The sequence below is a fragment of the Aegilops tauschii genome, chromosome 1, assembly GCF_002575655.3.
Source record: "Aegilops tauschii subsp. strangulata cultivar AL8/78 chromosome 1, Aet v6.0, whole genome shotgun sequence".
Taxonomy (NCBI): domain Eukaryota; kingdom Viridiplantae; phylum Streptophyta; class Magnoliopsida; order Poales; family Poaceae; genus Aegilops; species Aegilops tauschii.
In genome coordinates, this window is record NC_053035.3 from 268452106 (window position 1) to 268478074 (window position 25969).

The 25969-nt window shown below is 47.8% G+C and overlaps 1 protein-coding gene across 1 annotated transcript; it reads left to right on the forward strand.

The window, feature by feature from the left end:
* Positions 1-20662: 20662 nt before the first annotated feature.
* On the forward strand, positions 20663-25624 carry LOC109738123 (mitochondrial inner membrane protein OXA1). The gene is made up of 9 exons (XM_020297223.4): positions 20663-21165; positions 21266-21347; positions 21895-21939; positions 22064-22122; positions 23250-23316; positions 23448-23579; positions 24018-24137; positions 24926-24980; positions 25071-25624. The coding sequence occupies exons 1-9, from the start codon at positions 20726-20728 to the stop codon at positions 25286-25288; spliced, it is 1218 nt and encodes a 405-aa protein (XP_020152812.1). The 5' UTR covers positions 20663-20725; the 3' UTR covers positions 25289-25624.
* Positions 25625-25969: the final 345 nt, after the last annotated feature.

Consider the following 25969-nt stretch of genomic DNA (forward strand, 5'->3'; position numbering starts at 1 on the left):
GTGCATGCAGCGCCACGTAGGCTGGCAGGCTACTGAGATGGCGCGGTCGTAGGGTCTTCACGAAGATCTGCATGCCACCACGTAGGTGCTTGCTGAGCTGGCCTGGAAGCCGCACGTTGCCACGCAGGTGCCTGCCCAGCTGGTTGGGCTGGCAGCTGTATGGGAACGGCGGTGGAGTTTTGGCAGATGCGGGCTTGGTTGTGGCCTCGCAGGCGTCTTCGGCAAGGGCCTTGTCGGGGCCCCGGCAAGGGCCTTGCCGCGGCATCGCGGTCGTTCCCGGCAAGGATCTTGCCGGGGGTCTCGTGGATTTCCTCGGTTAGGATCCCGCTGAGGATCGTCGTCTTCTGGTCCTCATCTGATCTTGTATGCTTCTGGTTTTCACAAAGATCTGCATGCCACCATGGAGGTGCCACCCGAGCCTTGGTTCCAATGGGGTTGATGGCATTGGAGCCCTCGGCTCAAGGGTGGTGCGCTCTGCTGGTATTGGGCAAGTTGCCCCGGCAAGGCTCTTGCCGGGGCTGCGGAGGCCGCCCCGGCAAGGGTCTTGCCGAGGGAGCCTGAGGGAGTCCTGGATTAGGGGGTCCTCAGACAGCCGGACTATATACCTTGGCCGGACTGTTGGACTATGAAGATACAAGATTGAAGACTTCGTCCCGTGTCCGGGTGGGACTCTCCTTTGCGTGGAAGGCAAGCTTGGCAATTTGGATATGTAGATCTCCTCCCTTGTAACCGACTCTGTGTAACCCTAGCCCCCTCCGGTGTCTATATAAACTGGAGGGTTTGGTCTGTAGGACAACAACAATCATAATCATAGGCTAGCTTCTAGGGTTTAGCCTCTACGATCTCGTGGTAGATCAACTCTTGTAATACTCATATCATCAAGATCAATCAAGCAGGAAGTAGGGTATTACCTCCATCGAGAGGGCCCGAACCTGGAACATTGTGTCCCCCGCCTCCTGTTACCATCCGCCTTAGACGCATAGTTCGGGACCCCCTACCCGAGATCCACCGGTTTTGACACCGACAGAGCCCACCTCGCCCTTCTGCTCTTTGTGTCTCTGGTCTTGGCATTGCTGTGGTTGTCTTGTGCCTCCGGCTTCCCTCCTCTGCCCTACTTAGTGTGGCCGTGGGCGCGGCTCTGACTACCCGTGCACAAGTAAAGGGGTAAAAAAGGAGAGCCCCTACTTTATACACCGACAGCTGCCGGTCGTCGCAAGCGATCCGGACGGTCGCGGCTTCAGCGGTGGGTGAAGCATGTGGTAGCCCGTCAATCGGCCACCCCTCAAGTCGCGGCAATCGAGCCCAACGAATCTCTCTATGGCCTGTTCGATATGTTGACTGGCTCCGTCGAGACCCAGTCTGAGTGCGACAATAGTGACCCTGCAGCGGAGGTCCTAATGGTCGACACGCCGGGCAGCCCACCCGGTATGCGTCGCAACGGCGGCAGCGATGGTGGCGGCGATCCGTCGTGTGTTCACGAGGAATATCATCCCGAAGCACTCACTTCGCAGCAGAGGGAGGAGCTGCACCGTCGCAACATGGAGGCCCTCCACACTCCCATCATCGGGGAGTTCGCCGAGGCCCGGGCCTTGGAGGCTGCACGCCTGGCCACTTTGGCTGAGCGCGCACGGCTGGAGAATCTTCAACATTCACTCGACGAGCGCGCTCGGCAACAGATCCCCGAATCCAATCAATGGCGGCAGTTGTTCCCACCTGAACCTCAGGTATACCGCACTCCGATTCAGAATCTTACAGCTGCAGCCCGTATAGCAGAGTCTACCCAGCCGTCCCAGTCGGAGGCTGGGAGAGGTTTGATGCAGATCAGAGCGCTGCTCCGGGCGGCAGGAGAGCAAAACACAGCTGTTTCTCAGTCTCGCAATAGGATCCACAACAGATATGTGGTGGCTGACACAGTCTAGTCGGCTCACAGCCCAAGATCGCCTCCACGGCATGAGGGATGTGGGCATCGCCAAGAGCAATATTTGGGTCGGAACCACGAGCAGTATGATCATCGACTCGGCTGTGATGACCGCCGTCGAGTGCCTACACCCCCTCCGAGGGGCGGATCATATGTGCCCCGGCAATATGATGACAGGCGCCCATACAGCGATGAGTGGAGTGTCCTAGTCGACCCAAGAGAGCCAGGGTTTGATGCGAGGTCAATCCTCGTTCAAGGTCTGGTCGACAGGAACAGAGCACATAGAGAAGGACTTGACAGAGAGTGTTCGATTGGCAGCAGAGTTCATGTCTCTGGACCTGAGTGTTTCAGCAGAGCCATCAGAGCTGCTGAGATTCCTCCCAACTTCGAGTTGGCGACGGGAGTGAGCAAGTTCACTGGTGAGTCAAAGCCTAACACTTGGCTAGAAGATTACCGAGTGGTTGTGCAGATTGGCGGTGGCAATGACGATGTGGCCAGGAAGCATCTCCCTTTGATGTTGGAAGGTTCGGCCAGAGCTTGGTTGAATCAATTGGCTCCTGGCAGTATATTCAGTTGGGAAGAGTTGGCCCGAGTGTTTGTCAGGACATTTGAAGGCGCTTGCAAATGACCCGTAGGGCTGACTGAGTTGCAGCATTGTGTGCAGAAACCGAATGAAACTCTGAGGGATTACATCCATAGGTGGACCACTTTGCATCACACAATGGAAAATGTATCCCAACACCAAGTTGTTTGTGCCTTCAAGGAAGGCGTTTGGTACAGAGAGCTTAACCTGAAATTCAGTCGGACAGGAGATATGACTCTTGCCCGAATGATGGAAATAGCCACTCGATACGCTAATGGCGAGGAAGAAGACCGACTCCGCAGCGGCAAGAGCAAACCAGTCGCCCAGGACATCGGAGGAAGTCGGAAGCAGAAACGCAAGGCTGAACCTGCAAGCCCCGGTGAAGCTGCAGTTGTGACCCAGGGAAAGTTCAAGGGAAAGCCCAAGGGGCCTTGGATCCCCAAGAAAGTAAAAGATCAAGCAGGAAATGATGTGTTGGATTTGCCGTGTCATATTCACACCAATAAGGATGAAGAGGGCAATCTGATTTACCCCAAGCATACCACTCGACAGTGTCGGCTCCTTATCTAGCAGTTCCGAGAGAAAAAGCCCAGTGAGAAAGAGAACGAGTTTGATAATGACGAGGACAAAGAAGAGAATGATGGTTACCCTCAGGTCAATGCCACTTTGGTGATTTTTGCCGACGTTGAGAGCAAAAGTCGACTGAAAGTTATCAACATAGAAGTGAACATGGTTGCTCCGGCAACGCCAACCTATTTGAAGTGGTCAAAGACCCCCCATCACATTCGACCAGTCTGACCATCCGGCGCACGTTGCTACCCCAGCGCGGCAAGCACTGGTGGTCGACCCAGCCGTGGGGGGTGCCCAACTGACCAAGGTTTTGATGGATGGTGGAAGCGGCCTGAATATTTTGTATGCTGAGACTCTACAGGATATGGGCGTTCCGATGTCCAAGCTCAGCGAAAGCAATATGCGGTTCCATGGAGTCATCCCTGGGAAGAAAGCCGATTCACTCGGCCAGATCACTCTTGACGTGGTTTTGGGTGATTCGACGAATTACCGTAAGGAAAAGTTGACATTTGAAGTTGTGGATTTTCACAGTGCCTATCATGCTATCTTGGGTAGACCCGCATATGCCCGTTTCATGGCTCGACCATGTTACGTGTACCTTAAGCTGAAGATGCCTGGCCCCAGGGGCGTGATCACAGTCACTGGTAATCGGTAGAGAGCAGAAGAGTGCCTCCAAAAGGGCTCGAAAATTGCCGATGAACAGATGGCAGCGGTGGAAATGCAAGAGTACCAGAAAAATGCAGATCCGAGTGATTTGCTGCTTTCTAAGAAGCCTGCTTCAGAGTCTGCATTTCAGTCGTCCGGTGAAATGAAGCCAGTTCACGTTCACCCGACCGACCCCAATGCTGCTCCGACTCATATTTCAACAACACTTGGCGGCAAATAGGAAGAAGCGCTCGTCCAGTTCCTCCGTGAGAACTGGGACATCTTCGCATGGAAAGCTTCTCACATGCCAGGTGTGCCCAGGGGACTGGCTGAGCACCGTTTGCGAGTCGACCCAAAAGCAAAACCTGTCAAAGAGCATCTCCGACGGTCAGCCGTGGAGAAAAGAAAGGCAATTGGCGAGGAGGTGGCTCGGCTTCTGGCAGCTGAGTTCATCCGAGAGATTTATCACTCCGAGTGGCTCGCCAACGTTGTCATTGTTCCCAAGAAAGATGATTCACTCCGTATGTGTATCTACTTCAAGCATATCAATCGGGCCTGCCCGAAAGATCACTTCCCTCTTCCCCACATCGATCAGATTGTCGACTCGACTTCGGGATGTGAGCGATTGTCCTTTCTGGATGCATATTCCAGATACCATCAGATCCGACTGTATGGACCCGATGAAATAAAAACAGCTTTCATCACCCCATTTGGGTGCTTTTGTTATGTTACTATGCCCTTTGGTCTCAAGAATGCTGGTGCCGCATTCATGCGCATGATACAGAAGTGCCTGCTCACTCAAATCAGTCGGAATGTGGAAGCATACATGGATGACATCGTGGTTAAGTCGCCCAAAGGTTCCGACCTGCTGACTGACCTCGTTGAAACCTTTGCCAACCTGAGGAGATATGATATCAAGCTTAATCCGTCGAAGTGTACATCCGGATTTCCAGGTGGAAAGTTACTCGGCTTCTCGTTTCCGAACATGGGATCGATGCGAACCCAGAGAAAGTTAGTGCAATCCTCCGAATGAAACGCCCTGTGCGTGTACACGACATCCAGAAGCTTACCGGTTGTTTGGACGCTTTGAGTCGATTCATCTCTCGCCTCAGTGAAAAGGCATTGCCTCTTTACCGACAGATGAAGAAATCTAATAAGTTCGAGTGGACTCCTGAAGCTGACGCAACGTTTGCAGAGCTCAAAGCCCTGCTTTCCATCCAGCCGGTGCTCGCTGCCCCAATCAGCAAAGAGCCTTTACTGCTTTATATTGCAGCCACTGGACAAGTTGTCAGTACAATACTCACGGTCGAGCGGGAATAAGAAGGTAAAGCCTACAAGGTTCAACGCCCAGTGTACTATATTTCTGAAGTCTTGACTCCATCCAAGCAGAGATATCCGCATTATCAGAAGCTTGTTTATGGAATTTACTTGACCACGAAGAAGGTTGCACATTACTTCTCGGATCATTCGATCACAGTCGTCAGTGATGCTCCATTGTCAGAAATTCTGAACAACAGAGATGCAACTGGTCGAGTGGCAAAGTGGGCGATTGAACCCCTTCCATTGGATATCAAGTTTGAGGCAAAGAAAGCAATCAAGTCCCAAGCAATAGCAGATTTCCTCGCCGAGTGGATTGAGCAACAACAACCGACTCAGATTCACTCAGAACATTGGACTATGTTCTTTGATGGATCCAAGATGCCGAATGGTTCTCATGCTGGGGTACTCCTGGTATCCCTGCGAGGCGACAAACTCAGTTACGCTCTCCAGATTCACTTTGATTCCTCCAACAATGAAGCTGAATATGAGGCACTTCTGTATGGGTTGCGTATGGCCATTTCACTCGGTGTTCGTCGCCTAATGGTTTACGGCGACTCAGATTTAGTGGTCAATCAAGTGATGAAGGAGTGGGACATCAGGAGCCCAGCTATGACTGGCTATTGCAATGCAGTGAGAAAGTTAGAAAAGAAGTTTGAAGGGTTAGAGCTCCACCACATACCCCGACTGAAGAACCAAGCAGTTGATGACTTGGCAAAGATAGGTTCCAAGCGAGAGCCCATTCCCAGCAATGTGTTCCTTGAACACCTCCACACGCCATCAGTTCAAGACGATCCCTTCACAGAAGAGCCCCCGCAACCAAAAAGTTCTACCGATCCGACTGAAGTCGAGATCGCAGCCGTGGTCGACCTGATCATGGAGGTTGTGGTTGTCATCCCCGATTGGATGGTGCCGTATATTGCATATCTGCTCAGGAAAGAACTTCCAGAAGATGAAGATGAGGCCCGTCAGATTGTTCGTCGATCCAAAGCCTTCACCGTGATAGGTGGACAGCTTTATAGAGAGAGTGTTACTGGAGTTGCTCAGCCGTGCATCACACCAGTAAAAGGTCGAATGATTCTCAATGACATCCACTCGGGGACCTGTGGTCACCATGCGTCCTCTTGGACCATCGTTGCCAAAGCATACTGAGCGGGATTCTTTTGGCCACGAGCAAATGAAATGGCAAAAGATATAGTCGACAAGTGTAAGGGCTGTCAGTTCTACTCCAACATGTCTCACAAGCCTGCATCAGCCTTGAAGACCATTCCACTCGTCTGGCCCTTTGCCATTTGGGGATTGGATATGGTTGGACCTCTGAGGACCAGCAGGAGCGGCTTCACCCATCTGCTTGTTGCAGTTGACAATTTCACTAAATGGATTGAAGCCAAACCCATCAAAAATCTCGACTCCAGTACCGTCGGCAGCTTTCTCAGAGAATTAACATTCAGATATGGGGTCCTGCACAGCATCATCACAAACAATGGTTCAAACTTTGATTCAAATGAGTTCAGGGCTTTCTGTGCTTCCCAAGGCACTCGGGTCGACTATGCTTCAGTCGCTCACCCGCAGTCGAATGGACAAGCAGAAAGAGCAAATGGTTTGATCCTCCAAGGGTTGAAACCCAGGTTGATGCGTGACCTCAAGCATGCGGCAGGCGCCTGGGTAGACGAGTTACCATCAGTACTTTGGGGTTTGAGAACAACACCAAATCGGTCGACTGGACGGACTCCCTTCTTCATGGTCTATGGGGCTGAAGCTGTGCTGCCGAGTGATTTACTTCACAATGCCCCCCGAGTAGAAATTTTCTCAGAAGCTGAAGCAGAACAAGCCCGACAAGATGTTGTTGATCTTCTGGAAGAGGAAAGAGAGATGGCCTTGATTAGGTCGACCATTTATCAGCAAGACCTCCGTCGATTCCATGCCAGAAATGTGAGAGGTCGAGCATTTCAGGAAGGAGACCTTGTGCTCCGAGTGGATCAGCAACGACCTCACAAGCTTGCTCCCGCTTGGGAAGGCCCCTTCATCATCACCAAGGTGCTCCACAATGGAGCGTATCACCTGTACGATGTGGAACACAAGAAAGACAAGCCACGCGCTTGGAATGCGGAGCTGCTCCACCATTTTCATACTTAAACATTCAGACTGTAGAGATGTAATAAGAAGTACCTTCCAGTTTGTTTATCAAAGAAGCGGTTTTACATTCTCCTAAATGATTCTTGTTACGTATGCATGTGTTCAAACCCCCAGTGGGTGGCTTAGCTACGAACCTGATTCGCCTAAGTTTTAAAAATTCTACCGAGTGAAGAGCAACCCTCTCACTCGGGGGCTTAGCCGCGAACCCGATTCGCCTAAGTTTTAAAAATCCTACCGAGTGAAGAGAAATCCCCTCACTCGGGGCTTAGCTGCAGTCCCGTACTCGCCTAAGTTTGAAAAATCCCACTGAGTGAAGAGCAACCCTCTCACTCGGGGGCTTAGCCGCGAACCCGATTCACCTAAGTTTTAAAAATCCTACCGAGTGAAGAGCAATCCCCTCACTCGGGGGCTTAGCTGCAGTTCTGTACTCGCCTAAGTTTTAAAAATCCTACCGAGTGAAGAGCAACCCTCTCACTCGGAGGCTTAGCTGCAGTCCCGTACTCGCCTAAGTTTTGAAAAATCCTACCGAGTGAAGAGCAACCCTCTCACTTGGGGGCTTAGCTGCAGTCCCGTACTCGCCTAAGTTTTGAAAAATTCTACCAAGTGAAGAGCAATCCTCTCAGTCGGAGGCTTAGCTGCAGTCCCGTACTCGCCTAAGTTTGAAAAATCCCACCGAGTGAAGAGCAATCCTCTCACTCGGGGGCTTAGTTGCAGTCCCGTACTCGCCTAAGTTTTAAAATCTCCGAGTGAAGAGCAATCCTCTCCCTCGAGGACTTGGCCACACGCTCCATCTCGATCCGCAAGGACGATGAGGTGCAGGTCGTCTGCGACCCTCTCCTCAGAGCTGCGTCACAAATACAACGTACGCTCCATCTCGATTCGCAAGGACAATGAGGTGCAGGTCATCTGCGACCATCTCCACAGAGCTGCATCACAAGTACGAAAGTCTGTTCCGAGTGAAGAGACAAGTTCCACTCGGAAACAAGGACAAGCATATTCAAGGAAAAACCAAGTTCGGATAAATCCCACGAGGTTCCGAACCGCAGATAAAAGTACTCGGGCATCAGGCCCGAAGGAGTTTAACGGTTACAAAACCACTCGGCATACCGAGGCAAATTTAATTAGGACTTAAAGTTTGTTTACTCCGCAAGAGGAGGGCTGGCAGGCTCGACGAACTCGTCGAGGTCGATTCCGTCTGCGATGCGAGTAGCAGCTTCAATAAAGGTCTCCATGAAGGATTGGAAGTCAAGCTTCTTGGTGTTGGCAACCTTGATCGCTGCTAGTTTCTCTTCTTTGGCTTCTTTGCAATGGACGCGAACCAGAGACAGAGCTACGTCAGCACCACATCGAGCAGATGACTTCTTCCATTCCTGCACTCGACTGGGGATCTCATTGAGTCGAGTCATCAGAGACTCGAGGTCATTCCGGAGTGTCACCCTTGGCCAGAGTGCCGTGTCGATCCGTGACACCGCAACCTTCAGTCGAGCGAGGTAGTCCATGATGCTGGCAAGACGAGATTCCAGTCAGAGCACGTTCATGGTAGCTTCATCTTTAACAGGGGAGTTGATGGGGTCCAAGCTCGTCTCGATTTGCCCAGTCTCTTCCTCGAAGTTTTGGCAGAATTCTACACTCATAGAGAAATAATGAGTCGACAGTTATATGAAGAGTCGACAATAGCAAATCAATCGGACAAGGAACAGTACCTTCAAGCATGAGGAACAACTTCTTGGCGAGTCCTCCCAGATAAACCTCCAGCCCGTCTCTCTTGCGGGTGAGGTCTTCCACTTTGTCGATCAGAGTCCCCTTATCCTTCTTCAGTCGCGTCACTTCCTTGTTGGCTTCATCAAGAGCAGTCTTCTGCTTGGTATTTTCTTCTTCTAACTTTCCGACTGAAGCCAGCTTCTGGTCGGCGAGTGCTATTTTCTCTTCTGCCGTTTTTTTACACGGCCGCAAGGTCAAGATCCTTCTTCTCCAAGGCCTGCCTCATTTTTTTAAAAGAAATAACACTCGGGTCAGAAAAAGGAAGGAAAAGATGGCAAGAGAATCAGTCGACAAGTTTTTACCTCCCATACCAGCAGTTTCATCCTTAGCCTTCTGCAAGTTTTCCTTGGCCAACTCCAGATCAAGATTGAACTGGATCTGTTTCTGCTCCAGGTCAGCAAACCGGCTCCAAGCTCACAAGATCTCTGCGGTCAGGGAACAGTCAGTCGACAGAAAAAAAGATTGGTTGCTTCCGAGCAATAAATTACAAGTTCAAAAAGTTCTAAGACTATTGCCGAATCAAACATTCAACAGTAGTCTCGGGGACTACACCCAGTGGGTGCACTCAGCGTGCCCCCACTGGTTCGATTTTTCAATCGACCTGGTCCGTCCAGTCAAAAAAGAGAGAGAGGCAACAGTTGTTCTTAGACCATAGTCGACTGCCCGCAGTCAACTACGGTCTCGGGGACTACACCCAGTGGGTGCACTCAGCGTGCCTCCACTGGTCCTGGTTCCACTCGACATGGTCTGCCCAGACCGAGTGGAAGAATGTTAAGAAAAATTCTCTTCAAAGACCCCCGCCGAATCAAACATTCGATGGTGGTCTCGGGGACTACACCCAGTGGGTGCACTCTGCGTGCCCCCACTAGTTCAAAGACACACTCGACGTAACCTAGTCGACTCAAGTGAAAAAATTACTCAGCAAAAATTGAAACACCCAGTGGGTGTACAGATGCAAGATGCAGACTCTTGATAGATGCACATTATGGTTCTAGAACGCTCATCCACAGACATCTTACGGATAATAAAGCAGCAATTTTCATAGATCATATCCTAACAGAACAAGCATCAAGCTAAAGATCAGTCGGCAATCAACTAACCTGGACGTTGGTCTGGAGAGCCGAACTAGCATCATATGCAGCCTGACTAGCCTCGCGCACCACCTTCATTTGCTCCATCATAAGGACTGCTTGACGTATGGCTTCCTTGGTAGTGCTTACCTGATCCTCTGGGACGTGATGGGTGGCGAAAAGCGGAGCTGGAGGAGCAGTTGCAGCAGCCTGGGGATCTGAGGCATGGAGTTGCACAAATCAAACAGGGACTTGTGCTGTCGACGCTGAAGGACGTTCACTCGACACAGGATCCGCAAAAGTAACAGAAGCTCGATTGAGGTCTCCGGACTGCTGGATCACTGGTTCTAACACTGGCGTCGTCTGGGGCGTCTTGCTGGTTGGCACCCTCCTGCCTGAGGTCCAGCTCCTCCTTCCCGTGGGCTTGTGTGGCACATCTTCATCGTCGTCTGGAAGTTCAATAACATTCTGCGAAGCTGCAAAAGAATCGACCGCAAGAGTTTAGTCGACCATGAAAATAGTTTGCAAAATAAAGACAAGATGGCAGGAGTCATACCCGCTTTGGATGTGGCCACGTCTTCCATCTCCTCGTCATCACCATCCTTGTAAATGGAAGTCCCAGAAGTAGCGGCACTGCAAATTTCAGAATCCACTCAGTCAAGCAGGAGAGTGAGTCGACTGAAGGTCAAACTATGCAAAAGCAAAGAGATAAAACACAATAATTACCCAGAAGCGACGGGGACGTCCACTTGGATCTTAGGCAAGGCCTTCTGAGGCTTCGAGGGTGCTACCTTGAGCTGCTTCGGGGCCTTTTCAGTCGGAATGGGGGAAGAAGTCCGAGTGCGCTTCGAGGTATGCGTACTTGGCGCAACCGCTTTACCACGAACACTTGCGGGGTCATGCTTCTGCTTGGAGCGTCTCTCAGAGCGAGGTGGAGAGTCAACCTCCTCGCCACTGCTTGAGTCTTCATTTTCTTCATCACCTCCGCCGTCAGAATTCCAGTCTCCGCTGTCGCCTCCGCTTTCCTCTCCTTCCTGGACTTGCTCCCCATTGGGCATTGAGTACATCTCAGTATAGATCTGCGAGGCGAAGAAATTGCACAAATGTCAATAAGGTTCAAGCACAGTTGCAAATCAGAACAAAAAGCATTCGGCAGTAAAGATCATACCTTGTCTGGTTCATTGGCGTTGTCGAATGGTGGAACCCTCCTGGACCCCCTGGGGTTGTCTTTGTTACCAGTGATGCCCTGCATCCACTGCTCTAATACCTCCTCGGTGACTTCCTCCGGGTGGATCCGAGTGGTGTCATCAATACCCGAATACATCCACATAGGATGATCGCGGGCCTGGAGTGGCTGGACAGGTCGACTGAGAAACACCTCAAGCAAGTCCATGCCAGTCACGCCTTCAAGGACTAACTGGACTACTCGTTCGACTAGCATATTCACCTCTGCTTTCTCCGCTGGAGTCACTTTCAAAGGAGAGGGCGGCTGGACTCGGTCCATGGAGAAGGGAGGAAGTCCAGTCGACTGACCAGGGGTCGGTTGGTCTTTACAGTAAAACCAGGTCGACTGCCACCCACTAACTGAATCGGGAAGTGTCATAGTTGGAAAAGTGCTCCTACCCCTCATATGAATGCCTAAACCTCCGCACATCTGGATCACAAGCGTCCTCTCATCACTCGAATTAGCCTTTTTTACAGACTGGGAGCGGCAAGTAAAGATGTGTTTGAAGAGACCCTAGTGCGGTCGACAGCCCAAGAAATTCTCACACAGAGAAACAAACGCAGCGAGATATATGATGGTGTTGGGGGAAAAGTGATGGAGTTGGGCTCCAAAGAAGTTCAAGAAACCCCGGAAAAAAGGATGAGGGGGCAGGGAGAAACCACGGTCAACATGAGTCGCAAGGAGGACGCACTCACCCTGTTGTGGCCGCGGCTCGGTCTCGTTTCCTGGCAACCGCCAGGACCCATGGGCAATCAAGCCCCCTTCGACCAGATCCTCCATGTCCTCCTTCTGAATCATGGATCGGATCCAGTCGCCTTGGATCCAGCCAGGCGGCAGGCTAAACCTCGATGACGATCCGCCCCGACTCGTCTTCTTGCCCTTCGCCTCCGTCGTCACCTTCTTCGCACGCTCCAGAGTCGCCGTCTTCTCCTTCCCCATCGCAGCAAGCTGCGCACGGACGGGGCAACGGCGTCGAGAGTGAGGGCGAATGCGGTGGAGAAGCAGAGGAGGAAGAAGAGAATGAGGCGCACTGTGCAAAACACATTGGCCCGGACGCCTTATATAGGCCTATTTCCGAGTGGCTGACGGGTGGGGCCAAGCGATCCTGTCAAATCCCGCAACAGTCATGCGCCCAGTACATGGCAAAAAAAGCAGCACGAGGATCAAGGCATCCCTGCCTAATCTATTCCGTTTACTGCGGTGCCCTCCGTCCCGCGCGCTTCTCCAAATTTCGAATCCCGTGAGATCCGGGAACGGCAGTGCAACCAATCGCGCCAAAGATTTCATACCGCTCCAACACTCGAAGCACGTCTTCATAAGTTCACTCGACAAACTCTGAATGGATCAAGGCGACTGAAAATGGAGTTGAAAGTTTTAGCATGGTTCACCGACCCAGGTAAAAATGCCCCTGAAGCATAAAATTTGGGTCGGAATCATCTTCAACACCTTCTCCACTCGGACCCCGATCCATTTGGGGGCTAATGACGATGACATGTACCTAGGGTAGGGTAATGGGCCTAACCTAGACACCCTTCCCAAGGACACTGCCCTAAAGTCAAAGACATTCAAAGTACAACAACATCTACCGACTGTAATCACCTCAGAGTGCAACCCACTCGACCAGAAGCATTTCACTCGGATAACCCAATTCCATTCGACCAGGATATACTCACTCGACCACAGCAGAAATCACTCGGAGTACAGAAGATCTAAAGTCACTCAGAATGGCAACGGTCAGGCGTTCAGTCCGTAGTCTTAATGATCATTTATATGCCTTTATTACTGATGTTACCAGTAATGTCCCACCTTTATGTACATTGAACCCCTTGTAACGTGGGCTGGCTGGGGTCCTGGCACACTCTATATAAGCCACCCCCCTCCTCTGGCACAAGGGTTTGCACCCCCTGTAACTTCACGCATAATCCAATCGACCAAGCCTCCGGGCACCGAGACGTAGGGCTGTTACTTCCTCCGAGAAGGGCCTAAACTCGTAAATCTTACGTGCACAATCTCACCGTAGCTAGGATCTTGCCTCCTCCTACATACCCCCATATTCTACTGTCAGACTTAGAACCACGACAGTCGTCTTGCCAACTATTTCTTCTACAACTATCGCTAACGCATAGTGATAAAGTAAAGCCATTACATGGCGTTTGCATTTCATACAATAAAGAGACAGCCATAAGGCTCCTGCCGGTTGCCGATAACTTCTACAAAACATGATCGTCTCATACATTAACGTATATCACATCATGTCTTTACCATATCACATCACAACATGCCCTGCAAAAACAAGTTAGACGTCCTCTACTTTGTTGTTGCAAGTTTTACGTGGTTGCTACGGGCTTCTAGCAAGAACCGTTCTTACCTACACATAAAACCACAACGGTGCTTCTTCAAGTTTGCTGTTTTAACCTTCTTCAAGGACCAGCCGTAGTCAAATTTGATTCAACTAAAGTAGGAGAAACAGACACCCGCCAGCCACCTTTATGCAAAACTAGTTGCATGTTTGTCGGTGGAACTAGTCTCATGTGCGTGGACATGTAAGGTTGGTCTGAGCCGCCTCATCCCACAATATCGCCGAATCAAAATAAGACATTGGTGGTAAGCAGTATGACTATCACCGCCCACAACTCTTTGTGTTCTACTTGTGCATATCATCTACGCATAGACCTGGCTCTTAATGCCACTGTTGGGAAACGTTGCATGGAAAACAAAAAAAATTCTACGCACACGTAACGATCTATCCATGGAGATGCATAGAAACGAGGGGGAGAGTGTGTCTACGTACCCTCGTAGACCGTAAGCGGAAGCGTTTCACAACGCAGTTGATGTAGTCGACCTTCTTCTAGCTCCGACCGATCAAGTACCGAACGCACGGCACCTCCAAGTTCTGCACAAGTTCAGCTCGGTGACGTCCCTCGTCTTCTTGATCCAGCAAGGCGTCGAGGTAGTAGATGAGTTCCGTCAGCACGACAGCGTGGTGACGGTGATGGTGAAGTGATCCTCGCAGGGCTTTTCCTAAGCACCGCGAGAATATGACCGGGGGTGTAAACTGTGGAGGGGGGCGTCGCACACGTCTAAGCAATTGTCTGGTTGTGCTAGGCGCCCCCTTCCCACATATATATAGGCGGGGTGAGGGAGGAGGGAGCAGCCAGGAGGGCGCCCCAAGTAGGACGAATCCTACTTGGGGTCCTCCCAAGTGGTGCGCCCCCCCTTCCTTATTTGCCGGAGGGGGAAGGAAAGAGAGGGGGGAGGGAAGGAAGGGGGAATCCTATTCCCTCTCTTTCCTTTCCCTTCCCCTCTTTCCTTCTCCTTCTTGGTCGGCCCATATGGGAGGCGCACCAGCCCCTTGTGGCTGGTGCGTCTCCCCTCTTGGCCCATAAGGCCCATATCTTTTGCCGGGGGTGTCCGAAACCCCTTTCGGTGACTCGATATGTACCCGGTACCCTCCGGAACACTTCCGGTGTCCGAATACCATCATCCTATATATCAATCTTTACCTCTCGACCATTTCAATACTCCTTGTTATGTTCGTGATCTCATCCGGGACTCCAAACATCATTCGGTCACCAAATCACATAACTCATATAATACTATATCGTCAACGAACGTTAAGCGTGCGGACCCTACGGTTCGAGAACTATGCATACATGTCCGAGACACCTCTCCGGTCAATAACCAATAGCGGAACCTAGATGCTCATATTGGCTCCTACATATTCTACGAAGATCTTTATCGGTCGAACCGTTATGACGACATACGTAATTCCCTTTGTCCGTCGGTATGTTACTTGCCCGAGATTTGATCGTCGGTATCTTCATATCTAGTTCAATATCGTTACCGGCAAGTCTCTTTACTCATTCTATAATACATCATCCTGCAACTAACTCATCAGTCACTTTGCTTGCAAGGCTTCTTATGATGTGTATTACCGAGAGGGCCCAGAGGTACCTCTCCGATACTCGGAGTGACAAATCCTAATCTCGATCTATGCCAGCTCAACAAACAACTTCGGAGATACCTGTAGAGCATCTTTATAATCACCCAGTTACGTTGTGACGTTTGATAGCACACAAGGCATTCCTCCGGTATCAGGGAGTTGCATAATCTCATAGTCGAAGGAATATGTATTTGACATGAAGAAAGCAATAGCAATAAAACTGAACGACCATTATGCTAAGCTAACGGATGGGTCTTGTCCATCACATCATTCTCCTAATGATGTGATCCCGTTATCAAATGACAACTCATGTCCATGGTTAGGAAACTTAACCATCTTTGATCAACGAGCTAGTCTAGTAGAGGCTCACTAGGGACACGGTGTTTGTTTATGTATTCACACATGTATTAAGGTTTCCAATCAATACAATTATAGCATGAATAATAAACCTTTATCATGAATAAGAAAATATAAAATAACAACCTTATTATTGCCTCTAGGGCATATTTCCTTCACCCCTACCCGAGATTTGCCGGTTTTGACACCGACATTGGTGCTTCCATTGAGAGCTCGTTATCGGATCGCCAAGGATTGACGGCTCGTGTGCAGATTGATAGCAATTTTTTCTGAATAGCAGATTAGTGTTCACCGTCGCCTTCTCCTCAAGAGTTGCTTTGACGATTGCTTCGGTGGAATTGTGCGGAATTGAGTCTACAACAACCCTGTAAAATTTCACCGCGTTCCGATGGAGGAATCTCCAGCGATCTCTGGTGTATCCAAGCCCTGTCGAATCTGGACGGGAATCTGGATGAGTTTGGAGCATGGAATCCAGCGTCCAGCTCAGACATTCTCTGAAAAAATCCAACCGTTTATCGGCTACATAATTCCTATATCGATCACCCCTCAAAATTTCAGCTCGATCCGACCATTCAAACTCCGGGAAACGTCCGATGAGTGCATCAATTTTCGGATTTGTTTTCTGCGTGAAAACGAACCCTACCCGAGTTCTTCTTTTTCATGAACAGGTTATTGGACATCCTTAAAGGAGCAATTTTTTCTAGGGTATTGTGTGTTTTTCTCAAGCACGTGCCTACAAATTTAAAGCTTTTTTTGAGGTAATCTTCACCGTCGCGTTGGTGTCAAACCAGCCGCACATCATTGCTCCACAGCTGCCGACCTGCGCTAGACAGATCATCGCTTCATCGAGCCGAGGTCAACTTCATCGGATCATCACCTCGATGAGCCGACCAAGAGTTCGGCTTTGTGAGGGCCCAACAATCATCAAGAGAACATCATCGCCCCACGTATTGCATGGGGCTGGCACACCGGCATCGCGGCGCGGTCACTTCATCAAGCTGGCATCGACTGCGTCACAATTTTTGACCTACGTCAGCATCGCCATGCCACCTCTTTTTCAATCCAACATCCAACATGCCGACTTGCTTCGGCACGTAGGCTGACATGGGGGCTTCGCTATATCTTCGTCAACCTACTATGGGGACTTCCGCGTCACCAGCTGACCAGCTTCGTCGCCTCAGCTGGACCGGGGGCTTCGCCTCGACATATCGGCAGTGTTGTGTTGTCACTTCATCAAACCGACCTCTTCGCTCGGGCACCTCGGGACCGGCATAGGGGCTGGGACCTCGACTTGCCGCAAGCTCGGCTCACGTCATCAACACCGAGTGCATTAATCAGCTAAGTCGCTTTCATGATCAAATTTTTGAAATGTTAAATTTTTGTTCAACTCAACCAAGCATTATATTTGTATTAAACAAAAAGCTGGTTGTCAAAAAGTTAGTTTGTTAAAAAACATTAGTTGCTAAAAACACCTTTTTATCCAAGTTAACTAGGGGCTCTTAAATTTGTATGAGTCGTTTTATAATAAGTGATTTCTTCTAAGTCGTTGCAAAGTCTTTTTTTACCACTCCTTTCTTGACTCGAGTGTGTGGTCAATAGCCGGATAGCCTGGTTTCTCTCTAAAGCCGCTCGAGTTTAGTTCGCTAAACTGGCGTGAGAAGCACTCCGCCTTCGGGATAGAAGGTTGAAATCGAAGGCTGGCCCGCTTGAAGTCTTGAGATCAGACGTGTCATGTTAAAGCACGATGGAAGCACAAACTGATTTTAAGACCAATTTTTGAATTGGCACCAAAAAACTTGATTTACTTTAGACGTAAAGTTTTACTAAAGTTTTTTGGTTTTCCAAACTTATGGCACCTTTAACCTATTTGTATGTTTTTCTTTCAGGAGGCGGGACATCCTCTTGACCGAGGTGCACTGCGTAATAGTTCATCTTGGGAAATCTTTTTCGACCCGCAGCTCGGCATCTTTCCCGCCGACCCGCACCTTGGCATTGGCAAAACACACACTACATCTGGACTAGTTCCCGAGGAGATACGATCCTAGGGTCGGCCATGTTGTCCAACCCAAGTCTCAGGGCTACTACATTGCAGATTCAATGCAAGAAAATTCAAAGTGAAAAATATTTTCCGAGGAGATTACGATCCTTGGGTTGGTCGGCCACACCCAACCCGAGTCTCGGGGACTATGCACACCGCATTTTTGTTCCTAAAGTATGCTGCCGAGCAAGGAATCGATCCTTAGGCCGATTTCGCGAATTGACCTGAGTCTCAGGGGCTACTGGGATCAACGGTTTTATTTTTTTCTTTTAGGTGCATCTCAGGTTTTAGGCCGACACACACCTAGAGGGCTACTGGCTATACATCTAGTCAGCAAATAAATTGCACAAATCAGAAATAAATTCCGCAAAAAATCAGCCCATGGCCGAGGTGTTGCACCACCTCGGAAGCAGACCGGCGTAATGCTCGGATGCAAGTGGCTGGCTTAGTAGAGGGCATTTCCAGCATTAAGCTCGGTTTCAAAAAGACGCCTCAGATGCAGTCCCGCATTGGACTCAGCTGCAAGAGGACACCACTGCGGAAAAACTTCAAACCCAAAGTGTGGTGTAAAAATAACAAGGCGTTGATAAAAGGCCAAGAATTTAAAGGGCTCCTCGGATGCCCGACATGTGAACTCTTCGGATCCACCTCAGCGATCCTCAAGATCGAAGATGAGTAGATTTATTGAACCAACATTCAAGACCGACGACCGAAGACAAAGAATAGTTCGAAAGAACCGAGGAGAGTCCCCAACTTGAAGACCAGTTCAGGGGGGCTACCGACGGAGTCCTGGACTAGGGGGTACTCATCACGTCGTCTCCTGACCAGGTGGATCGGGCCGAGGACCCCCATGGCGGTTCACTTGGGCCACTTCTTGCAGCCCATGACATATACGAGGAAGATTCCACAAGACTTGGTGATCAAGACAAGGACTCCTCTCCACCGACGTATCGACTAGGACTCTTGTTATCCTAGGCCTTCGGTACATTATATAAGCCGGAGGGTTTAGCCCGTAGAGGGAGACACATCCAGACACCAATTCATCATACCCCTAGGTTTTAGACCACAACTTACGATCTCGAGGTAGATCAACTCTGTACTTCGATACCTTCATAATATAAACAAGAGCAGGACGCAGGGTTTGAGGGCCCGAACCTGGGTAAAATCCCCTGTGTGTTATTCTCCTGTTACCCATCGATCTGATCTAACAATTCGGGCCCCCTACCCGAGATCTGCCGATTTTGACACCGACAACAAGTTTGCTAGAAGCACATTTTTGTGGAACTATCATCCCAAAAATTATATTGTTCCCAACGCAGAGCACATGCAAACGTTATTGTGAGTGTTTCAGTCATAGTCAAGGTGTCACTAGTCTCGAGCGAATTGACTAGTTTGGTATCTACCAGAATTATGGTGATGATGACGGTAAAACAGGAGTGATAAAAGTAATGCTACTTAAATAAAGTCTGCAGGTAAATAACAAAATGTAAACAATGTTTTTTTGCAATGAAGAGGTTAGGCGCGAAAAGCTTCAGTTCATGTTGAATTGAAAATGTGTCGTGTGCAACAATAACGTGAAGTTGCATAGTATTGTGATGTTGCCCTTTATATTTGTGTTCGGTAGTCGAGTCACCCTTGAATAGCCAGACTCATCATGTTGGGATTGTTTGACTCTATTGTCATGCCCCCTGTTACCGTCAACAACGATTGGCTCGGTAATTATGGTTGTTAGACGGGACCAGTGCTTTATACATCATGGCTTCTCGTGCTCCTCATATTGTCTTCGCTTCTCATTGATACAAACACATGTCACCTAGAGGTAACATATTTACTAGATGATAAGTGCTTGCCTATGAAGGTTTTTCGACATTGTCTAGGCTCGTAAATTGGACAACAAGCATTACATACGCCACAAATAATCATCTTGACAACCAATCATCAAAGTAATCTCACAAATACATAAAAAAGATTAGGCACAAACGAGTCTTACTAATCCCTAACATCTCTCACACCCAGGAGAATTAATTGCGCATGAGAGAAGAGTAACAACTGAACATAGAGATCAAATGAAAGGGGCCATATCGATATTACCATAGTTTGTCACAACAAGATAAATGATTAAACACATCACGATCTATTTACCAAAGTACAAACGTATTTTACAAACATGGCCTTACAAGTTGGACATTTCTCTTAAATGGCTATGTTGCCGATAGAGAATGGTGATTCAGAGGGACCCTGAACGGATCCAAGTGAAGTAATTCTCCCTGAATCTCTCTCCCTCTCCTATGGTCGATGGTTCTATCTAGCCTGTTGATCTGAGGCCTCTCGCTCGATTACGAAAGTTGTCTGTGTAGTTGAGAGGAAGGCTCCAACGGCTGGTACGAGTGGCCGCGCTCATACCGCGCGTCGTCTTCTCTTATTTTGACGCCAGATCCAATTATCTCGAAAGGGAAAGTTACCAATTTCCTTCTCAATCAAGCAAGATACAATGTTTCTTTATTTTCGATGTATCGATTAGTGAATGACAAAAACCGACACATGCCAGGGTTAAACAAGCAAAGTACTCTCGAAAAAACCCTATATAAAAGGGATCTATCACCCTCGTCCTAAGCTACAGTGATAAATGAGGTTGCGCTGCCATATGTCCACATCCCCTGCCCATCATGTGGTGCCTCGACATCGACTCCTGCTCAATTCCCTCCAATGTCGATTGTTTTGTTGCGACGAGCGTGCAGTCTCGGTTGATCTTTGCTCTTCGATGATGCAAGATACCTTCTCACTTTCAAATCGTATCGATGTATCTGTGCCGGAGCTCCCGGTTAAGGTTCATGCCCGTCGACAACTTCTCGACTACATTGCTCCAGCATCATGCCCCTTGCAGCAGAGCTTGCGTCCACGCTTACGACACTCGTCAATTGCGTTTGCTCATGTATCACGCCAGTGGGATCCGGCGTGCACGTGGATAATTTCGACGGTTCGTAAGGTCTTGGTATTTTCATACCTTGAACAACACCCCAGTTAAATCACAGATTTTAAGGAGAAAAAAACGAGGCAAACTACCGAACACATATGTTGCAAACCCACTGGCAAATAACAATAGTTCCCCAAAAAAGGGGAACTTCACCCTTCTCTTTCGGGCGTACCGCGCTGCGAGCAGCAATGGCGTTGCCCGCGGCCGCGCGCAGAAGCCTCGCATCCCGTGGCCTCTCCGGCCCCCTCGCCCGCCGCCTCCATCGGTCACTCCCCCAACTGCTTCCATCCAACTCCACCGGCGATCCTCGAAAACCCTCACCCCTTCCACCCCCACCCGCACCACGACCGTTTCACTTCGCGCTCGCCCCTCGCGGGACATCCCAAACCCTAAGCTTCCCCCCATTCGGTCTTCACCTCCTCCCCGGGCCATCACGCCGCAGCTTCTCCTCCTCCCGCGACACCGGTTTCTCTGACACCCTTGCCGATGCCGCCCATTCCGCAGCGTCCGCGGCTGCCCCAGCGAGCTTCCCCGGCGAGGTGGCATGGGCCGCAGAGGACTCATCAATGGCCGTCGCGGCGGTGCAGCATCTCATCGACGCGGTCCATTCCTTCACCGGTCTGAACTGGTCAGGGTTTAGGGGTTTGAGGAATTTGAGCCCTTTACCGTGTCTTCAGAATTTTGTTTCCGGTGTGCATCATGTTCCTTGTGTATTGTTTTCACTGCAGGTGGATTTCTATTGCTCTCTCCACAGTGCTGCTACGCTGTGGGATGTTCACAATTTCGACGCTTGTCAATAAACGACTATATGTAAGATCTTAAGTATTTACCATTGTTCCTCCCTTTGGTTTTACTTTATTATGCATGTTAGAACACTTGCTTATACTGAGCGCTATAAGTAAGTAGGCTCGTATCTTGTGTAGCCAGAAGTTGCTTGTGCCCAATTAGTCACAGGTCAGATTTTATCCCATCTTTTGGTCATGAGAAGTAAACCAAATTTCTGCATGCAAAGTTAAGATTCTTTGCTCGGGGTTAATCCCACCACCAAGCAACAATTTTAATCAGCCATCTTTTTGTAGACCCAAAACTCACATATGGGGAATTTGTAGTAAATGTGTGTTATGAATGCAATCCCCCTGAGTAAAATGTGTGTTAGGAAATGTGAGAACCTCTCCAGTATCCTGTAGGATTCAATTGTTCCGTATGAAGTTCTTGCAGAATTCCCATGCATCGCAAAAGTGCCTAACTAACTACAGAGCCAACTGAAATAAAATTTAATTGTCATATTTTACTTTGAAGAACTTTGTTTTGATCACAGGCTTAACCCTACTTTCTTTAATGCTTCAAACTTATATAGGGTATGCGTCAGGACCTTGAACAATACATCAAGTGGGTAAAGAATGTATGTAAGATCCCTGCAATAAGGGAAGCGAAACACTATTATATTTTGTACCACTCCTATTGCACTGTGCAAGCCGCATATTTTATTGTCAAGAAATTTGACTGTACGCAATCATTTCCTGCAGACTAAGGGTGAGAAATCAATACAAGAACTTGCAGATGCAGCAGATCCTATGGTCAGAAAGTATGTAAAATGCTTTACTTGTGCTTGTATTGTGACATTATTGCGGGCGCTAATGTTTTCTTTCTGAGTAAATACCGTTAAATGTTACATAGTTCTTGATGGATGAAAGAAGAGACGTGTGTGATGTTTAGTGTTAACATGAAAGAGAGAAAAGGAAGTTTTGTGGTTCCCCTATCTTCTTTCTTTCCAGTGTTCAATCATGACACATATCTGCTTAAAAGTTATTCAATAGGAAAAAGATCTTAGATTGTTTCATCCGAGACATGAAATGATTTTGGCCTAGCAGACAACCCAGTGTAAGAAAAATCTACTCCCTCTGATCCATATTAATTGACGCACACTTAGTACAACTTAGTACAAAGTTATACTAGGTGTGCGTCAATTAATATGGATCTGAGGGAGTAGTAGAACTTGTCTTTGATGGGGGCTGTGCACTGTGCAGCACAATATATCAAGAAAACCGCACTAATCCTGTCCAATTACTGTCGGCTCCCTGTAGATTGATATATATATATATATATATATATACGTCCCCAGGCAGACATAAATGCATTTAACTACAACAAAGTGTGGAGCCATGGCTCCATGGGACTGAAAATCATTTCTAGTGTTGAAGTTGGATGTATGAACGTGGAAATTTAGTTAGGCCCTTTTTATTTGTGTTCTTGCATTTGCAATTTCAAACATAAAAAGAGTGTTGTTCCAGTCAAACACTTTGGAAGCTGTATAATGTCCATACCCCATACCTCCTTCAGCCAATCGGGTCACTTTTGCTGGACAGTTCAACGAAAATAATTTCCTTTAATATTTGCTTGTTTACTGTGAAATTAGAGTGCATGTGCAAACTTCCTACTTTGCCTTCATAATACTATGGTGCCGTGGTGTGAGTGCCTGGGTCTAGCCAATATAATAATAATTCATCTTGCTGTGTAGCTTATTTGGCCTTTCCCTTCCAAATTGTTGCTTCTGACTTCTGTGCTCCTTATTGCGTTGATCAAAATTCCTTTTGACTGACAAATTTAACCGCATGCAATAAACAACATCCAACTTCTTTTGCTCCTACTTGTTGTTTTAGGGACCTTGCATGGATTTCTCTAAATTCTAAATACTCACTCTTGTTCACACAGGCTTGGTTTTCTGCCAACTCTTCACATCATTGTGACACCATATACCTTTATAACTCTTTACATTGCTGTAAGTTGATTTCACATGCTAAACCATCTGTTTAGCCAATTTTTTATGCATCGCTTCTTACCGCCACAACCACCTTCTTGTTTCCATTTTCACAGACTTCTTGTTATTTCAATTTTCTGTCATGCTTCTAGATATCAAACATGGTTGAGAAAGTTCCATCTTTAAAAGGGGGTGGAGCTTTATGGTTTACTGATCTGACGACCCCTGATGCTCTTTGCATCTTTCCCATGATAACATCACTGTTCATCATGCTTCGCTTTGAGGTAGGTGTACAGTTCTTCTTATCTAAATGTATGTTTGTTCTTGTGCTACAAAGTTCGAGATGCCATTTAGTGCATCCTTCAACTATTTTTCCTTTAGATTTTGTTTAGTTTGTCTGTGCTCCCACTGTACACTGTTTCCATGAGATTAATTTGTTTTCTTAAGTGTTACTCTTTATTGAGAAATGTAAGGTGGCAACTGGCCAGTGCTGGCCACGCTTTTCAGGATTCCGATATTTAGTTAAACAATGTGTACATTATTTGATACAAATTGATGTTGTTGGATTTGTATTAAAATCCCACCTAGCAAACTCAATTTTTTTATCACAGAAACCACATAAATTTCACTAATTGTTGGTCAAAGATAAGCACTGGGAAGTGTGGACGTCTTACCTTTCCAAATGGATGGAGGGATGACTAATATGAGTTTTTGGCTTTTAGGTCAACTATGGTGTTGCAGCAAAACGTACAGAACGCTCTCGCAAGATGGAAGATAATATAAGGCAGGTTGTGAGAGCAACATCTCTTCTGCCTATGCTGTGGACAGCTACCCTTCCTCAGGTAGAGTGGGGTATTTGCTCATGCTTAGAGCTTTTTGTTATTGAATAATTTTACATTGTTGAATTTAGCATGAACCAAAGAACTAGCCATGGACAGGGGTGCGTGGAAGCTAGCTATCCATGTGCCAGAATCATGAGTTGGTTGCGAGATCTTATGGGTTTCAGCTCTAGCCTACCCCAACTTGTTGGGACTAAAGGCTTTGTTGTTGTTGTTTGTTTGTTGAATTTAGCCTGAACACCCTCAAAATAAGAAGGTATTTAGCCCCCCACCCCTCCCATTTCAAATAAGAGCTAAAAAATTGTAACCAGCTTAATTTTTGTTTTCTTCAATGCATTGAGACAGTAGGTTTATTACCATGTCTCCGTGAGCTCTTTCTTAAATACTGCATAATGGTTACTGTCATTTATAAAGGCCAAAAGATTAAATCCAACTACTAAGTACTCCCTCTGTTTTTATTTACTCCGCATATTAGCTTTGGTCAAAGTCAAGCTTCGTAAACTTTGACAAAATCTTATAGACAAAAATATTAACATATACAATAACAAATCAATACATTTGGATTCATTATTGAATGTACTTCCACATCATATAGATTTGTTATGGTAAATATTTATATTCTTTTCTATAAACTTGCTCAAACTTTAGAAAGTTTGACTTCAGTCAACTCTAATATGCGGAGTAAATAAAAACGGAGGGAGTATTCAAGCAAGTCTATTTAAGGTTGTAAACATGCTGATACTGCCCTACTTTCTGATGTCAAATCATCTCCAAATTTATGTCCTGTCCAGGCGATTTCTTGTTCCTTGGTCGCCTGGAGCGGTCTGACTCTTGCAGGAAAGATAGGTGAGCCCTGTCACAGGCTCCTGTACCTTGCAATTGAGTTTGGTCTTATTTCCATTACGCTTGACAATACACGTCTTTCATTGCTTGCAGTTCTTAAGCATCCAGATGTGCAGAAAGTACTATACGGTGGCCCCTTTCTACTAAAACAAGAATGTTCCTCTTCCGATGGACAGAAGGGCCCGACTGCTGAAGATTCCCCGCCTCCTGTCAAAGAAGAGGAAGAACCAGTTTCTCCAGAGACAAAGAAATCTTCTGATGCCAGCGTTCACAGAGACGAGTCTGACAAGAAATCGACCAAAGACGGTTAAATTTGGTATAATCCCGACTTATATCGCAGTATGTCCACTTGCTGTGACGACAATCTCCTAACGAACTGCCGTCTTGTGCTTTGTATCTGAGTCTGATAGCTATGCTGCCATCCAGGATTAGAGTGGCTGGCTGCTACTGCAGATGAGTAGGTAGCACACTGACGTGATTTAGCTTATCGTATCTTTAGTTTGTTAGCTCGAACATGATGGCTGAAAAGAAATTGGGAGCAGAAGCTTCATTTTTCTTAAGCACTGATGGCTTGGTCTTCGAAGAGCAAATTTATTGCGTTTTTGTGAAGAAACTTGCCTGATATCAAATGAAGATCTGTCATAGTATGTCCTTATTCTATAGGGTCCTTTCGTTTAGATGAGGTTTAAGTAGATCTCACCATAGATGGCACATGATAGGATTTTTTATTCCTTTCACTTATTTTTCCTCCTTTTGTTTCTCCACCCTCTTTATTGTATTTTCTCTCTCTAGAAAATACGTAAATATAGTTGCCATGCAGTTGTGTGTAGTAACTCCTAGTGAGCATACGTTTGCGCAATAGCCGGCTGGCGTGCTTGCAATTGTAGTTGCGCTCGGCTGAAGTGGGATGTTGTAGTTGCGCATGGCCGGCGGGCGTGCTATAATTACACGTCGATGAGCATGCTGTAATTGTGTGTGACGTCGAAAAAACA

Excerpts from the sequence above, each read along its gene's own strand:
- LOC109738123 (XM_020297223.4), top strand. The coding sequence starts at position 20,726 with ATGGCGTTGCCCGCGGCCGCGCGCAGAAGCCTCGCATCCCGTGGCCTC. Across the intron at positions 21,166-21,265 it reads TCCTTCACCGGTCTGAACTG|GTGGATTTCTATTGCTCTCT; the intron begins GTCAGGGTTTAG and ends TTTTCACTGCAG. Across the intron at positions 22,123-23,249 it reads GCAGATCCTATGGTCAGAAA|GCTTGGTTTTCTGCCAACTC; the intron begins GTATGTAAAATG and ends TTGTTCACACAG.